General features: G+C 35.5%; 1 protein-coding gene across 1 annotated transcript in view; it reads left to right on the top strand.

Moving 5' to 3' along the window:
* The window catches only part of PIP4P2 (phosphatidylinositol-4,5-bisphosphate 4-phosphatase 2), an 85,213-nt gene that overhangs the window by 50,926 nt on the left and 16,105 nt on the right, over positions 1 to 18,182 (top strand). The window contains exon 5 of the mRNA XM_059043479.2: positions 10,272 to 10,324. Coding sequence (XP_058899462.1) covers positions 10,272 to 10,324 — 53 coding nt within the window. The remainder of the gene's footprint in view (positions 1 to 10,271; positions 10,325 to 18,182) is intronic.

The raw sequence follows: 18,182 nt of genomic DNA, 5'->3' as shown, positions 1-18,182 counted from the left end.
GGGAATCCCATAAGGTTAACAGCTGATCTTTCAGCAGAAACTTTGCAAACCACAAGGCTGTGGCAGGACATATTTAAAGTGATGAAAGGAGAAAAAAAATACCTAGGAATAAACCTATCTAAAGAGACAAAAGATCTGTATGCAGAAAACTATAAGACACTGATGAAAGAAATTAAGGATGATACAAACAGATGGAGAGATATACCATATTCTTGGATTGGAAGAATCAACATTGTGAAAATGACTCTATTACCCAAAGCAATCTACAGATTCAATGCAATCCCTATCAAATTACTACTGGCCTTTTTCACAGAACTAGAACAAAGAATTTCACAATTTGTATGGAAACACAAAAGACCCCGAATAGCCAAAGCAATCTTGAGAACGATAAATGGAGCTGGAGGAATCAGGCTCCTGGACTTCAGACTATACTAAAGCTACAGTAATACAGTAATCAAGGCAGTATGGTACTGGCACAAAGACAGAAATATAGGTCAGTGGAACAGGATAGAAAGCCCAGAGATAAACCAACACACATATGGTTACCTAATCTTTGATAAGGAGACAAGAATATACAATGGAGAAAAGATAGCCTCTTCAATAAGTGGTGCTTGGAAAACTGGACAGCTACATGTAAGAGAATGAAATTAGAACACTCCTTAACACCATTCACAAAAATAAACTCATAATGGATTAAAGACCTAAATGTAAGGCCGGACACTATAAAACTCTTACAGGAAAACACAGGCAGAACACTCTATGACATAAATCACAACAAGATCCTTTTTGACCTATCTCTTAGAGAAATGGAAATAAAAACAAAAATAAACAAATGGTATCTAATGAAACGTAAATGCTTTTGCACAGCAAAGGAAAACATAAACAAGATGAAAAGACAACCCTCAGAATGGGAAAAATATTTACAAATGAAGCAATTGACAAAGGATTAATCTCCAAAATTTACAAGCAGCTCATGAAGCTCAATATCAAAAAAACAAACAACCCAATCCAAAAATGGGCAGAAGACCTAAACAGACATTTCTCCAAGGAAGACATACAGATGGCCAACAAACACATGATAGGATGCTCAACATCAGTAATCATTAGAGAAATGCAAATCAAAACTACAATGAGGTATCACCTCATACCAGTCAGAATGGCCATCATCAAAAAACCTACAAACAATAAATGCTGGAGAGGTTGTGGAGAAAAGGGTACCCTCTTGCACTGTTGGTGGGAATGTAAATTGATACAGCCACTATGGAGAACAGTATAGAGGTTCCTTAAAATACTAAAAATAGAACTACCACATGACCCAGAATTTCCACTACTGGGCATATATCCTGAGAAAACTATAATTCAAAAAGAGTCATGTACCACAATGTTCATTGCAGCACTATTTACAATAGCCAGGACATGGAAGCAAGCTAAGTGTCCATTGACAGATGAATGGATAAAGAAGATTTGGCACATATATACAATGGAATATTACTCAGCCATAAAAAGAAATGAAACTGAGTTATTTGTAGTGAGGTGGATGGACCTAGAGTGTTTCATACAGAGTGAAGTAAGTCAGAAAGAGAAAAACAAATACCATATGCTAACACATATATAGAGACTCTAAAAGAAAAAATTGATTGTGAAGAACCTAGGGGCAGGACAGGAAGAAAGATGCAGACATAGAGTGTACTTGAGGACACGGGGAGTGGGAAGGGTAAGCTGGGATGAAGAGAGTGGCATGGACATATATACACTACCAAATGTAAAATAGATAACTAGTGGGAAGCAGCCACATAGGACAGAGAGATTAGCTCAGTGCTTTGTGACCACCTAGAGGGGTGGGATAGGGAGTGTGGGAAGGAGACACAAGATGGAGGAGGTATGGGGATATATGTCTATGCATAGTTAATTCACTTTGTTATAAGGCAGAAACTAACACAGCATTATAAAGCAATTATACTCCAACAAAGATGTTTAGAAATAAATAAAAGGAAAATATTTAGATGTTAAAAAAGAAAAAGAAATCACTATTGATTTACTGTAGGATTACTCTCTTTGTAAGTACTGATAAATATGAATTAATTGACTAATTTAAGTATAAATAAAATATATTTACTATCCCTTTATTTCTTATATGCAAGCATATTTAGTTTGAAATATCACTTAAAAATTTTCAAAATAGATTTTCTCAGCTTACTTCAGTGAGTTCCCTTCCACAATTACCTTGCATTTGCATTTTTGCCCAGTTATGTTTTATATTCCAAATCCTTGGCATGGATAGTCCTTATAAGACACATTATAAGTGAGCTGATTTCATTTTTTAAAAAATATATATTGAGTGTGTACCAGACACTGGGCTACATGCTGGGGAAACAGGAAGTCCCTGCCCTTACGGGATTTTTCCAGTCTAATAGGAGAAAGACAATTAAAACAAGAATTATACGAAATCTAGTTAGGCTAAAGCATAGAAATACAGAGTGTTCTTAGTGTGCCTATGGAAGCATCTAGCCTAGAGGAAGTGACATTATCCTAAGAGTAATGGAAAGCTAAAGCAGAGCTTTATAATTAATTCTGCGTGTATGGATGCTATGTCTCTAATAGATTGCATATGGGCAAACCTGAAGAAACACAAGACCAGATATTTAGGTTTTATGATTCAGAAAAATGATGATGATGGTCATGAATAGCATAAGGAATTTGAGAGAGTTGGTCATACTGCTATTAGTGTAGATAAGGGAATAAGGAAAAAAATAAAATTAAAGACAACTGTTACAAAGGTTTATATTTAATTTTTTGAAATTATCTGGAAGTGAATTCTAGAGAATGATCCAAGTTGAGAGGTTAGATAGATGTATGTGACGTGGCTTTTATTAAAATTTATGCATTTAGATATTTTCTCCACAGAAGAAAATTACTAAAATAATTTGCAAGTCAGAAATGAACTTCTAAAAGTAAGTTCCTTCTTACTTAATATTCAGTGCAGGCACCTGAATCATATTAGCATAGTAATTATGATTTTAAAACATTAAGTCTTTGGCAGGAAAGGGTGTTTTGGATTAACATATGGTATTTAAAGATTATTTCAAAATTCCCAGAAAACAAAGTTTTTGGTGACTAGAACAGAGTACATACTTTTAGGGAGGCTATTACCTTGGAGAGTTTCAGACTAGCGAGAGATACTGAGTATTACAAAAAATAAACAGACCTGGAAACTCTTAATTTGACTTGAGAACTTCACCTTATCCTTGTTATTATGCTGATCCAAGTAATCTAATATTCTTTGTAGTATTCTTTGCCCTTTAAGTTTTTAAGTAATAGGATAATTCATCTACTTATTCCATACTTTGTTTCAGCCTGGATTTAAGGCCCAAAAGCAATTGAGAAAAGTTACAAAGTCCAATAGCATTGAAAAATAAAATATGAAATGGTCAGGGAGAATGAAAAATAGGACAGAAATATGATGAAGTCATGCATAAGTGTATAAGTATGCATAATATTTATTCCTGTGCAGTTGTTAAATTTTACTGAATGTTAACTATGAGCTTTCTATGGTTAATGAAAAGAGGAAAACATAATCTATTACAACAGGTGTCCCCAACTCCCGGGTCACAGACTGATAGTCGTCTGTGGCCTGTTAGGAACTGGGGTGTACAGCAGGAGGTGAGCAGCAGGCGAGCGAGAGAAGCTTCATCTGTATTTATAGCTGCTCCCCATTGCTTGCATTACTTCTTGAACTCTGTGTCCTGTCAGATCAGCAGCAGCATTAGATTCTCACAGAAGTGCAAACCCTACTATGAACTGTGCACGCGAGGGATCTGGCTTGTGCGTTCCTTATGAGAATCTAATGCCTGATGATCTGAGGTGGAGCTAAGGCGGCGGCGATGCTAGCTCTGGGGAGCAGCTGCAAATACAGATTATCATTAGCAGAGAAGTTTGATGGCACAAAGACCATAATAAATCAATTGCTTGCAGACTCATATCAAAACCCTATCAGTGGGCTTCCCTGGTGGCGCAGTGATTGAGAGTACGCCTGCCGATGCAGGGGATATGGGTCTGTGCCCCGGTCCCGGAGGATCCCACATGCCGCAGAGCGGCTGGGCCCGTGAGCCGTGCGTGGCCGCTGAGCCTGCGCGTCCGGAGCCTGTGCTCCACAACGGGAGAGGCCACAACAGTGAAAGGCCCGCGCACCGCAAAAAAAAAAAACAACAAAAAAAAAACAAAAAACCCTATCAGTGAGTGGCAAGTGACAATTAAGCTGCATCTAGTGGCAGGCTTTATAGTGGCAAGTGAATTGATGTACCTCAATTGTACAGCTGCATCTAATGACAGGCTTTAAGTCAGAATCCGACACTTATTTTAGTCCACGCATGGCCCGCCCATTATTTTGTCTACCCCTTCCATCCACACCTCTTTCCCCCACTGCGCACTTGTCTCAGTCACAGTTTTGGTAAGCCCACAAGCTAACCCTAGCCAAAATGAGTGAAAAACAAACGTTGCTGGAGAGTTCCTTTGAAAAGGGGGAGAGACCCAATGATTAGACAGCAGAAGACTCTAAGACTGCCAACGAAAAGAAAGCTGCATTTAAAAGAAAATACTAAGAGTCCTACTTAAATTATAGGTTCATTGGCACAGGTGATTCACATTCTGCAAGTCTGCTTTGTATAATATATGGCAACCAGCTAGCCAATGAAGCCATGAAACCTTCAAAACTGCTTCGCCACATGGAGACCAAGCACCCTGCATTAAAAGACAAGTCTTTGGAGTTTTTTAAAAGAAAAAAATGTGAACATGAAGAACAGAAGCAATTGTTGAAGGCCACCACTTCATCAAATGTGTCTGCATTGAGAGCATCATTCTTAGTGGCTAACTGCATTGCTAAAGCTAAGAAGCCCTTTACTATTGGTGAAGAGTTGATCCTGCCCACTGATAAGGACGTTTGTTGTGAACTTTTAGGAGAGGCTGCAGTTCATAAGGTGATATGTGTTCCTCTTTCGGCTAATACCATAACTCGATGAATTAGTAGAAGATATTGAGGCACAATTGTCAGAGAGAGTTAATGAGTCACTGTGGTATGCAATCCAGGTTGATGAGTCTACTGATGTTGACAACAAGGCAACAATGCTTGCTTTTGTGTGATATATTTTTCAGGAGGATGTGCATGAGTATACGTTATGTGCAATTTTGTTGCCAATCAACACCACAGCTGTAGAACTATTCAAGTCTTTGAATGATTACATATCAGGAAATCTGAATTGGTCATTTTGTGTCGGGATATGCAGACGGAGCAGCTGCCGTGACAGGACGGCTTTCTGGTTTCACTACTCTGGTCAAGGAGGTCGGTTCTGAATGTGACACACTGTGTCATCCATAGGGAAATGCTGGCTAGCTGAAAAGTGTCACCTGAATATAACAACGTTTTGCAGGATGTGATTAAAATTATCAGCCACATTAAAGTACATGCTCTTAACTACATCTGTTTGTGTGTCTCTGTGAGGAGATGGACACAGAGCACACACGTCTTCTCTTATACACAGAAGCGAGATGGCTTTCCTAAAGGCAGATCACTGACCAGAGTTTCTGAGTTACGAGAGCGCCTCCAGAGATTTCTTTTAGAAAAACAGTCACCACTGGCCTCACATTTCAGTGACACAGAATGGGTTGAAAAACTTGCTTACTTGTGTGACATATTCAACCTGCTCAACAAACTCAATCTGTCACTTCAGGGGAGAATGACAACTGTGTTCAATTCGGCAGATAAAGTGGCTACATTCAAAGCCAAACTGGAATTATGGGGGCAATGAGTGAACATTGGGGTTTTTGTCATGTTTCAAACATTAGCAGAGATTTTGAAAGAGACTGAGCCAGGGCCTTGTTTTTCCCAGCTGGTGCATGATCACCTATCTCAAAATGATCAAAAGAGTTTAAGCATTACTTCCCAACCAGAAAAGACCCCTGAATTGGGAAGGAATGGATCTGCGGACCCATTTGTGAATAAGCCAGGTGAACTGACTTTGTCTGTGCTAGAAGAGGATCAACGGCTTGAGAACGCAAATGACGGTGCCCTTAAAAGTAGGTGTGAGACAACTTCAAATCTCCATAATGTTCGAATTAAAGTCAACGCAGAATATCCTGAGATTGCCACAAAAGCACTGAAAAGCCTGTTTCCATTTCCAACATCCTGTCTTTGTAAAGCAGAGTTTTCTGCAGTGACAGCAACCAAAACAAGATTACAGAGTAGACTGGACAGAAGCAACACACTTCCGGTGTCACTGTCTCCCATCACCCCCTGATGGGACCATCTATTTGCAGGAAAACAAGCTCAGGGCTTCCACTGATTCTGCATTATGGTGAGTTGTATAATTATTTCATTATATATTACAATGTAATGATAATAGAAATAAAATGCACAATAAATATAATGTGCTTGAATCATACCTAAACCATCCCTTACCCCCTCCCCCCGGTCCATGGAAAAATTGTCTTCCATGAAACCTGTCCCTGGTGCCAAAAAGGTTGGGGACTGCTGTATTATAAGATACTTGTGAAGTTTTCTTAAAAGTTCACATAGGAGCTTTTGCTGGAATACTGAGACCTAAGAGAGAATTATTCCCATGGATTAAGATAAAACAACACTATAATGGACTGTGTCCTCAACGATATTCTTCATTTATAATAACATAATACAATGTAATATAATATCACTGTTCTAATGCTAAAATTAAATTTACTAGGAATTCATACTATTCACAGTATTCATTTAACAGCCTGGCTGGAATCATGGATAATGTTGAGAAAAGCTAGATTTGTGTTTTCCAAAGTGTATTCATTAGAACACTCATTTTATAGGATAACAATAAGTGTTATGCCAGTAAAGAGTTCCAGGATCATAGGGAATTGCTAGGATAAAAAAATCAAGCAGAATTTTTATAGTTATATTCTTTAGCACTTTTATTATGTAATATGTTAAAATAATAATAATTAAATGATGTTACATGATTAAATAATAATTAATTTTATTATTATAATTAAATTAATTAAACTTGATTTCTTATGATAAATAAATAATGTTAAAGTCCAAGAGGAAGTTTTATGTAGTATGTGCAAACAATTTTGAGGGGATTGTCTAGCCAGACCAATGTTTTAGGAGACATTGTTTAGAAAATAATTTTCCAGAAGAATAAATGTAATACAAGCTAGTCCTCCATGAATGTAAAGAAGTTTCTTAAGACAACTGAACAGCAGAGAATTTAATATTGCATCTATGTGGGGCAGGTATTCACTGTTGCTGTTGAAAGGCAGGTCCACATTCTGTGTAGGGTTGACATTTTCCAATAAAATCTACAATATGTGCCTGAATCATAGACGATGGTTCAAACTTTGCCCTGAAGTGGGCCAATGTAGTGCCTTTGGACAAGTTCAGATTTTCTTCACTAGTTCATAGGGTTCTATGGTTTAGTGGCTTAGCAGAGAGTGGCAGCAGTTTTAACTTGAACATACTTTAAAATAATCACACCAGTTGCCTATGGTATCCATTAAAACATAAAACCTAGTAGGGTACTGTCAAATGACTAGTTTTAGCAGTATACCTTTCTTACATGCCTTCTAAAATCAATTTAAAAATATACCTAGGGGAAATTAAGTTTATCTGTTATACAGAATGATTAGAAATAAGCCAAGTATTGGAAGACATCTACTAAAAATAATTGGGTTTTAGAGAAGTTGCTTTTAATCATTCTGATAGAAAATATCTATTTTTCACAATAACCAAAATATGGAAACAGCACAAGTGTACACAATAGATAAATGGATAAAAAAGATATGGTACATATATACACAATGGAATATTACTCAGCCAGGGAAAGGAAGATATCCTGCCATTTGTGACAACATATGGACCTTGAGCACATTTTGCTAAGCGAGATGAGTCAGTCAGAGAAAGACGAGTACTGTATGATGCCCCTTATATCTAGAATAGAAAAAAATCAAACCTGTGAAAAACAGGAAAATGGTGGCTACCAGAGAATGGGAGGTGCAGGATAAGATTGATAATACAAACTTGTAACAATAGATAAGTCACAGGGATCTAATGCACAGAATAATGAATAGAGACAATAATATTGTACTATAATTATGTAATTGATAAATATCACTACAGCGGCAACCATGTTACAAGATATACATATATATCAAAGTAGTAGACTATATACATTAAATTTGTACAGTGTTACATATCAAATTTATCCAATTAAAAAACAGGAAAACTTAGATTTTTTTTTCTATTGACATTTCAAGGTTTGGCAGTAAACTTTTAAGAGTGCCGAGGCTGCATTTTAGGCAAGAGAATAGTAGTAAATCCTTTCAAAAGCACAGGTATTTGCACTCATTCAAATAGATTATGACAAACTTATTTCTAATAATAAATATTTTTCTATTATTAGTTTGCTGCATTTAAATGAGTACTTACAGATAACAACAAAATCAGATGTGTTAGGTTGCTGGCTGTATAACTTACTAATCATACAATAGAGTCTTAGTTGTTTGTTAGTAATAATTGAATATATCATATATAATCTGTGCTAAAATGATAAAATTGGACTAAATAATCTCCCATAGGTTGGTCATCTAAAATTCTAGATTTTCTGTGCCAGTGTGTTAGCCTTCAAGCTTGGATTTTGAATTACTCTTCTCTTAAGGGTTTCATAATTGCTTCCTCAGCCACTTTGCTTCTCTTAACAATGAAAAACTTAAGTTTGTTATTTATAAATAAAATTTGAAATGACATTACAAGTTCAACAACTATACTAAAACGAATTTCACAAACATGAAAAAGTACTTAGTAAGATTTCTGTATTCTTCACTTCTTAATGTTCTATGCCAATTTCTGTAGAAATCTATGTAAATCTGTTTAGCACATTAATTTAAACATTTTAACTACTAAGAATAAATTAACTTGTTATAAAATAAATAATAGAAGAAAGAGTTAAGGCTGCTTGAAAAAAAAATGTAGCCTTCGTTTGGCATTCTCAGATATTGAAAAATAATCATTGTGAAAAGAGTGAACATTCATGTAAAGTTTCATTTCTAGTTTATTTACCTTGGGACTCTGTATTCCTACTGTGATTGAGAGAGATTATTTCAAGGTTAAGTAACTTTCAGGAGGTTTGAAATAAAAATGAAGAAAAAGAAGTCCAAACAAACTCAGATTTATTTGTTCTTTTTTAAAAGCTAATCATTAAAAAATTAAAAAGAAAAAATAGTCAAGTATCAGATACTTTCTGAAAGTTTTCCTCTATTATGTGGAAAACATTTGAATATGCATAACTTATTGAAGCCTAGTATACCTAGAACTTGAGAGTTATGAAGAAAACTGTGTGACCTGGGAATCCTAAGCAAAAATTAATTTTAGTGAAAGAAAAGTTATTTTGATGATAAAACTGCTAATGTTCTTAACAGAATTATACAAAAGAAATATACACTTTACGAGAAGATATATAGAAAAGCAAATGAATGGAAGGTGAGGAAGGTATTTTGAAATATATTTTTTTGTGGTAAAGAGTTACTTTATTTTTTTTTTAATTTTTAAGTTTTACTTTAAATGTATATTGTACTTCCTTTCAAAGAACTACCAGTAAGCTGTTTCAAGCATCTGAATAACAAGACTGTGAGTAAGGTAGCCCATTTTATTACCTACATTACAGGGAAGAAAACTGAAAGAAAGTTGTCTGTAGAAGGAATGTATTTTGTTACATAGAATAAGCAACTATAGAACAGAAAGCAGCTTCCTGACATTAGTCCTACCTGTATCTAATTTGTTTAGTTTATTTACTTTGTGCAATTTCTACGTTAATAGAATAGTTGCATTTTTAGTAATGAGTCTAAATACTCATGTATTTAAAAAGCTAATCATCAATATTTAGAGGAAAAACAACATTGAAGGTACATGAAATATGTTTTTATTTTCTGGCAGTGTACTGAAGCATAAAGCTGAATGAAATGACCCGAATTACAACATTACATCCAATTTTCATTGTAAAGCAAACCTAGATTGCATCAGAACCTTGAAAAAATCATGGGAACTGTTTCAGAGGGGAATCCCAACCTTTATTTTAAGGGAGGGGGAGATGTGTTGGAGGGGAAAAGCTCATATAACTATGAAAAGGTGGATGGCTTCTGCTGTGATCCCTGAGGACATTTGAACTAAAAGAAACATCTTATCAGATTGGATAGTTTTCAGTTTTTGTTTTCAACCTCTCTTCTTATTTGTTTTACAGTGGATGGAACTGAGGTTCAACACTCTGGCAAAATGCCCACACTGCAAAAAAATGTAAGTTCTATACCACTGGAAATAATGTTGGGAAATATTCGAGAACAATTTAAAGAGTTCAGAATTCTCACTTAAGTAAATTTTGATTTTAAGACATACTATGGGATGAATGCATGGTTAACATATTTACTCTTTTCAAGACTAAAAAAAGACGTCTTTGGACTGATTAATATATTCCATTTTGAAATTGAAATGATTGGGCTTATCTATTCTCTAAAGGTAAATCTATTTACCTTTAGAGAAAGTGAAAATTACTAAAATTATCAGTAACCTGGTAATGGTTTTCAAATGTTCTAAGTGGTTATAATCTGTTGCAAATAATCTAAAATTTATATTTTTTAAATGGACTGTATAACAAAAATGGACTGTAATCTTGGAGAAAACCAAATTTTGGGGGGTTTATAATTAGGAAGTTGGATGGCAAAGTTTTTATAATTATTTATCTCTCTTCCATCAATTTCTCTGTATTCCTAAATGGTGTACCTAAGGAAAATAACAAAAGGCAATATAAAAGTGGGAGAAACTAGAAGACATTTTGATTAAAGACAGTTTATGCCATCTATATTGGGAGACCCCAAGTCACCCCAAGATTTTTTGACTTTCTAGGAGAACTAATAGGACTTAGTATACAGTTGTACTTCACAGCTTTATGGTGAAAGGATGCAAAGCAAAATCAGCAAAAGAAAAAAGCATGTGGGGCAAAATCTGGAGGAAACCAGGAGCAAGCTTCTAAGAGTCCTCTCCCAGTGGAGTCATAACAGGACTTCATTCCTCCAGCAATGAATTGTTACAACATATGTGAAGTGTTTTTGACCAGAGAAGCTTATTAGGTCTAATTGGAGCTGGTCACATAGGCACCTACCGCATAGCACATGCCACAATTCCATATTCCCAGAAAGAAAGCGGGTATTTGACATAAGCCATATTGGTTGTACAAGTAATTTAGGCATAGTAACCCACTCTTATCAGTAAGGGAGAACTTTTTTGAAATCTAAGTTCCCAGGTGTCAGCCAAGGGCTTACCTTACAAGACAACTTATCTAAGGATAGCAGTGTTAGGCCTGCTATACTCTTTTCTGCACAGCATCTATTTTGATAATTAAATTTTAATTCATAAATTACTGTTTTCCACTTACATGTGTGGAAAGTAAGCAAAGGAAATTAGACTGGAATGTTTTGATAATTAATATGTAAAATAAAAAATAATATCACCTCATAGTTACATTTTTGTGAATCTTTAGAATAATATAAATACTATATCTATTTTGAGAGTAAAATAATCCTAAGAGTGGTTTATTGGAGGAAAGAATTAAAAAGTGTGTGAGAAGTAGAATATATGTAACAAAATATCACCATTTATTTGTGCTAGATCTGATTCCAACTAAATATAATCCTGTGAGAATAACTTCTTTACAGCACATTTCTAGCTTCAAAGGAACAGATAATTCCTTTTTTATTTATTTGTGAAATTAATCATATGAATGCTTAACTTAGCTGAATCCAGAACAAGTCTGTACATGGAGAAGCAAAGTGGATAACCCCAAATAAGTGCTCAGAAAAATATATACTTGAGGGACATACCAAATACATGTGTGTGAATATGTCTGTGAATAATCCATATATCTGTATGTTATCTGTATTTTCACAAAAACGTAGACAATTAAATTGCATATATCTTTACAAAGAACATTAAATTAGATTTAAAAAATCTTTTAGAAAATAAAAAACTTCTAATGATTAGCAGATTTTGTGCTAAGCACAGTGATTGTTGCTTTGTGTACACATACATATTAGCTGTAATCTTTACGACAATCCTGGATAGCAAGAATTATTATCCTCATTTTATAGATGAGGAACTGTTAGAAAGGATAAGGATTTTGCTCAAGTGATTTGCTTGGTTGGTTAATTATTTTGGAACAATGGCACTATTTTGCTAATATAAAGAAGCATTGAATGTCTAGATATTCTACCATGGGTTAAGGTATCACAGAACTGTATTAATGTGGAGAAGAATTTATCAATTACTTAAGGAACAACTTGCTTTGAAAATCACATGAAATAAATCAGCTTAAATATCATTCTTAGAGGAATGTGTATAGAATTGGAATCACATGCTGAGCTTCACAGGACTTAGGGCATGCATTACTTATTTGAGCAAAGATGCTGTTATTACATGAACACTCATGGGTCATATCTACATTTCTTTTCTTTTTGAATGTTTTTCTTAACAAACTGATGAGTCATATGTTGAAGTAAGATTCTGAGATTTTTATTTCTTTAAACTCAAATAGCAAATGTCCTAAAATTATTTTTAAGTTATAGAAGTTACTAAATCATTGCTATGAAACTAGCGTGTTATTTTTATATCTCACAAAACAAGTGGGGAATATCTTCCCCCAGGGCTCCAGAGACCAAGAAGCAATTTTTATCTCACTATTTTTTACTCATGCAATCACTGAGGCTATTGTAGCTCAAGGTGAGGTTTCTCTTTCAGTTGGGCAGCTTGTAGCTACTGCTGGGCAGGAGATGTAGTCCTAGCATTCTGAAATGACAACTTGGATGATATTTCCATGAAGATGTTTTAATGGACTTAAGATTAGTAGACATGATGATTTAATCCATGATAATTATCAATGAATATCATTTCTCCTACATCACTAAGGTACTTTGGGGATCTCTTCCTGTCATTTTAATCAATACCAGACTCATTCTCAGAAGTTATCCTTTTATTTTTCTGTTTAGTGCTTTCTTTTATAATTATTCATTAATTCAACGTCCTGTGCTAGGTACTAGGTGCTCAAAATAAAGATATAACCTTGCCTTCAAGGGACTTAATCTTGTGAGTATACAGAAGAGAATAGACAATTACAATAACGTTTTAAGCACTTTGGAAGTGTATACCCAGCATGCTCTGCTCTGAAGGGCCGCTAATCCAGACTGAGAGGGAAAGGGAATGTGAGTGAAGGCTTCCATGAAGGAGGGATGTTAAAGATGACTGGGAATGATATGTAAAAAAGGGCCAATGGTTCCTTGTAGAAGGAGCAACCTGTGCAAAGGTATAGAGGTACAGAGGAGTCTTCAGCTCCAAGTCTGGAATATAACACACCTTCATAGGTGTGCTATGAAGGAAATGGAATAGATAGGGTTTAATGTGAAGGGACAAGAGAGAGATTGGGGTCAAGAATGAGCTTGTATCTGAGAGGCTGTAGAACCATTCACTAAGATAGGGAATGAAAGATCTAGAAGAACTGTGTCCAGCAGAAAGATGATAAGCTCATTTTGAATGTAGGTATAGAGAGACTCTTAGGTTTTCTAGATCATCATCCCTTGAAATTCAGATCCATCCACCTGCTTTTCAAACCACCAATCTTGCATCAATATGGACATGGCTTTTTCCTTCCTTTACCAAGACAACTGAGAGCTGAAAAAATTCTATGTTGATTAGCTCTTTACAAATGTAGAGCTTTACATTTCAGCTAAACCCTTGCTTGATATTCCCTATTTAAGTGTCCTTGATTAACTTTCTCCCCCATTCCTCAAAGTGGTTATCTCCAGATATTTTCTGTTCCTCTTAAACCCCCATCCCTCATACCCTCTTCTCTATCTCAGCAAATGAGTTGCCTTCTTCCTGTCTCTCTCAAATGTTTGAGGCTATCTGTGAACTCCCTCATCTTCACACTTCCTACCTCTAAACATTTTTTATGTCTATGCTCACTTATTTCTTCTTCTCAGAGGGATGCATGTCTCTTCCTTTCAAGGCATATCTCTTTAGTTCATCATGGTGCTGCATTCCTCCAGGAGTAAAGTAGAATTAGCATCAGTCCCCACTAGGCCACTGAATTTGCTCTGACAAAATTGATGTCCCAGTTGCAAATTTTATTTTTTATTTTTTAAATTGATTTTTAATTGAAGTTTAGTCAAATTACAATGTTGTGTTATTACTGCTGTACAGCAAAGTGACTCAGTTATACATATATATATACATTATTTTTCATATTCTTTTTCATTATGGTTTATCCCAAGATATTGAATATAGTTCTCTGTGCTATACAGTAGGACCTTGTTGTTTATCCATTCTATATATATCAGTTTGCATCTGCTAATCCAAACTCCCAATCCAACCCTCTCCCCACTTGGCAACCACCAGTCTATTCTCTATGTCCCTGATTCTGTTTCTGTTTCATAGATAGGTTCACTTATGTCATACTTTAGATTCCACATACAAGTGATATCATATGGTATTTGTCTTTCTCTTTCTGATATACTTCACTTAGTATGATAATCCCTAGTTGCATTCATGTTGCTGCAAATGGCATTATTTCATTCTTTTCTATGGCTGAACAGTATTCCATTGTATATATGTACCACATCTTTTTGTAAAATCTTTTTTAAAAAATATTTATTTATTAGGCTGCGTCGTGTCTTAGTTGTGGTGCTCTAGAATGCTTTGCAGCATGTGGGATCTTAGTTCCCCGACCAGCGACTGAACCTGTGTCCCCTTCATTGGAAGATGGATTCTTAACCACTGGACCACCAGGGAAGTCCCTGTACCACATCTTTATCCATTCATCTGTCAATGTACATTTAGGTTGTTTCCATGTCTTGTCTATTGGGAATAGTGCTGCTATGAACAGAGACGTGCATATATGTTTTTGACATAGAGTTTTGTCAGGATATATGCCAGGAGTGGGATTGCTGGCATATGGTAGTTCTATTTTTAGTTTTCTGAGGAGCCTCCATAATGTTTTCCAAAGTGGCTGCACCACATTACATTCCCGCCAACAGTGTAGGAGGGTTCCCTTTTCTCCACACCCTCTCCAGCATTTGTTACTTGTAGACTTTTTAATGGTGGCCATTCTGACTGATGTGAGGTGGTACCTCATTGTAGTTTTGATTTGCATTTCTCTAATAATTAGCAATGTTGAGCATCTTTTCATGTGCCTATTGGCCATCTGTATGTCTTCTGTGGGGAAATGTCTCTTTAGGTCTTCTCCCCATTTTTCACTTGGGTTTGCTTTTTGTTGTTGAGTTGTATGAGCTTTTTGTATATTTTGGAAATTAAGCCCCTGTCAGTCGCATCGTTTGCAAATATTTTCTCCCATTCTGTAAGTTGCCTCTTTGTTTTGTTTATGGTTTACTTTGTTGTTCAAAAGCTTGTTAGTTTGATTACATCTCATTTGTTTATTTTTGTTTTTATTTCTATTGCCTTGAGAGACTGACCTAAGAAAACATTTTTTCCATTTTCGTCAGAGAATGTTTTGCCTATGCTTTCTTCTGGGAGTTTTATGGTGTCATGTCTTATGTTTAAGAATTTAAGCCATTTTGAGTTTATTTTTGTGTACAGTGTAAGGGCATGTTCTAACTTCATTGATTTACATGTAGCCATCCAACTTTCTTAACACCCCTTGCTGAAGAGACTTTTTTTTTTTTTTTTTTTTTTTTTTTTTTTGTGGTACGTGGGCCTCTCACTGTTGTGGCCTCTCCCGTTGTGGAGCACAGGCTCCGGACGCACAGGCTCAGTGGCCATGGCTCACGGGCCCAGCTGCTCCGTGGCATGTGGGATCTTCCCAGACCAGGACACGAACCCGTGTCCCCTGCATCAGCAGGCGGATTCTCAACCACTGCGCCACCAGGGAAGCCCGAGACTTTTTCCTATTGTATATTCTTGACTCCTTAGTTGAAAATTAATTGCCTGTAGGTGTGTGGGTTTATTTCTGGGCTGTGTATTCTGTTCCATTGTTCCATATGTCTGTTTTTGTGCCAATATCATGCTATTTTGATTACTGTAGTTTTGTAGTATTGCCTGACGTCTGGGATGGTTGTGCTTCGAGCTTTGTTCTTTTTCTTCAGGATTGCTTTGGCAATTCTGGGTCTTTTATGGTTCCATGTGAATTTTAGGATTATTTGTTCTAGTTCTGTGAAAAAGGTCATGGGTAATTTGATAGGGATCACATTAAATCTGTAGATTGCTTTCCATTTCTTTGACTCACCTTCAGTTTCCTTATTAATGTTTTATACTTCTCAGCATATAAGTCTTTCACATCCTTGGTGAGGTTTATTCCTAAGTATTTATTTTTGGGGTTGTGATTTTAAAAGGTATTGTTTTTTAACATTCCCTTTCTGATATTTCATTGTTGGCATAAAGAAATGCAACTGATTTCTGTATGTTAATCTTATATTCTGATATCTCTCTGAATTCGTTTATCAGTTCTAGTAGTTTTTGTGTGGAGTCTTTAGCGTTTTCTATATATAGAATCATATCATCTGCATATAATGACAATTTTACCTCTTCTCTTCCAATTTGGATACCTTTTATTTCTTTTTCTTGTCTGGTTGCTGTTGCTAGGACTTCTAATACTATGTTGATGAGAAGTGGTGAGAGTGGCATCCTTGTCTTATTCCAGATTTTAGCAAGAAGGCTTTCAACTTTTCACCATTTCATTTTATATTGTCTGTGGGTTTGTCATGAATAGCTTTTACTATTTTGAGATATGTTACCTCTGTACCCACTTTGGTAAGAATGTTTATCATGAATGGATGTTGAGTTTTGTCAAATGCTTTTTCTGTATCTATTGATATGATCATGTGGTTTTTGTCCTTTCTTTTGTTTATGTGGTATATTACATTGATTTGCATATGTTGAACCATGCTTGTGAACTTGGGATGAATCCCACTTGGTTGTGGTTTATGATCTTTTTTATGTGTGGCTGGATTTGGTTTGCTAATATTTTGTTGAGAATTTTTGCATCTATATTCATCAAAGATATTGGCCTGTAATTTTCTATTGTCATGGTGTCTTTGTCTTGTTTTGGTATCAGGGTGATGGTGCCTTCATAGAATGTCCTTCAGAGTGTTCCTTCCTCTTTAGGTTTTTGGAAGAGTTTGAGAAGGATCAGTATAAATTCTTCTTTGTATGTTTGGTAGAATTCACCTGTGAAGCCATCTGGTTCTGGACTTTTGTTTGTAGGGAGTTTTTAAATTTCAGATTCTATTTCAGTTCTAGTGACTGGTCTGTTCAAATCATCTATTTCTTCTTTCAGTTTTGGTGGGCTGTATGTTTCTAGAAGAATGTTCATTTCTCCTAGGTCTTCGAATTTGTTGGCATATAATTGTTCATAGTATTCCCTTATGGTTTTTTGTATTTCTGTGGTATCAGTTTTTATGTCTCCTTTTTCATTTCTTATTTTGTTTATTTGTATTCTCTCTCTTTTCTTCTTGGTGAGCCTGGCCAGAGGTTTGTAAGTCTTGTTTATCCTTTCAAAGAATAAGCTCCTGGTTTTATTAATTTTTCTATTTTTTAAATCTCTGTTTTGTTTATTTCCTCTCTGATCTTTATTATTTCCTTTCTTCTGCTGACTCTAGGTTTTGTTTGTTCTTTTTCTAATTCTTTTAAGTGGTATGTTAAGTTGTTTATTTGAGATTTTTCTTGTTTTCTGAGGAAGACCTGTATCTCTATGAACTTCCCTCTGATAAGTGCTTTTGCTGTATCCAATAGGTTTTGTATGGTTGTGTTTTCATCGTCATTTGTCTCAAGGTACTTTTTTATATCTTACTTATTTTTAAATTAATTTTTATTGGAGTATAGTTGCTTTACAATGTTGTATTAGTTTCTACTGTATAACAAAGTGAATCAGCTATACATATATCCCCTCTTTTTGGATTTCCTTCCCCTTTAGGTCACCACAGAACATTGAGTAGAGTTCCCTGAGCTATACAGTAGGTTCTCATTAGTTATCTATTTTATGCATAGTATCAATAGTGTATATATGTCAATCAAATCTCCCAATTACCCCCAACCCCCTCTTTCCCCCTTGGTATCCATATATTTGTTCTCTATGTCCCTGTCTCTATTTCTGCTT

Source organism: Kogia breviceps, chromosome 17 (genome assembly GCF_026419965.1).
Source record: "Kogia breviceps isolate mKogBre1 chromosome 17, mKogBre1 haplotype 1, whole genome shotgun sequence".
In the NCBI taxonomy this organism is placed as follows: Eukaryota; Metazoa; Chordata; class Mammalia; order Artiodactyla; family Physeteridae; genus Kogia; species Kogia breviceps.
The sequence above is the reverse complement of the archived record's forward strand: the minus strand, read 5'-3'. Positions and strand labels throughout refer to the sequence as shown.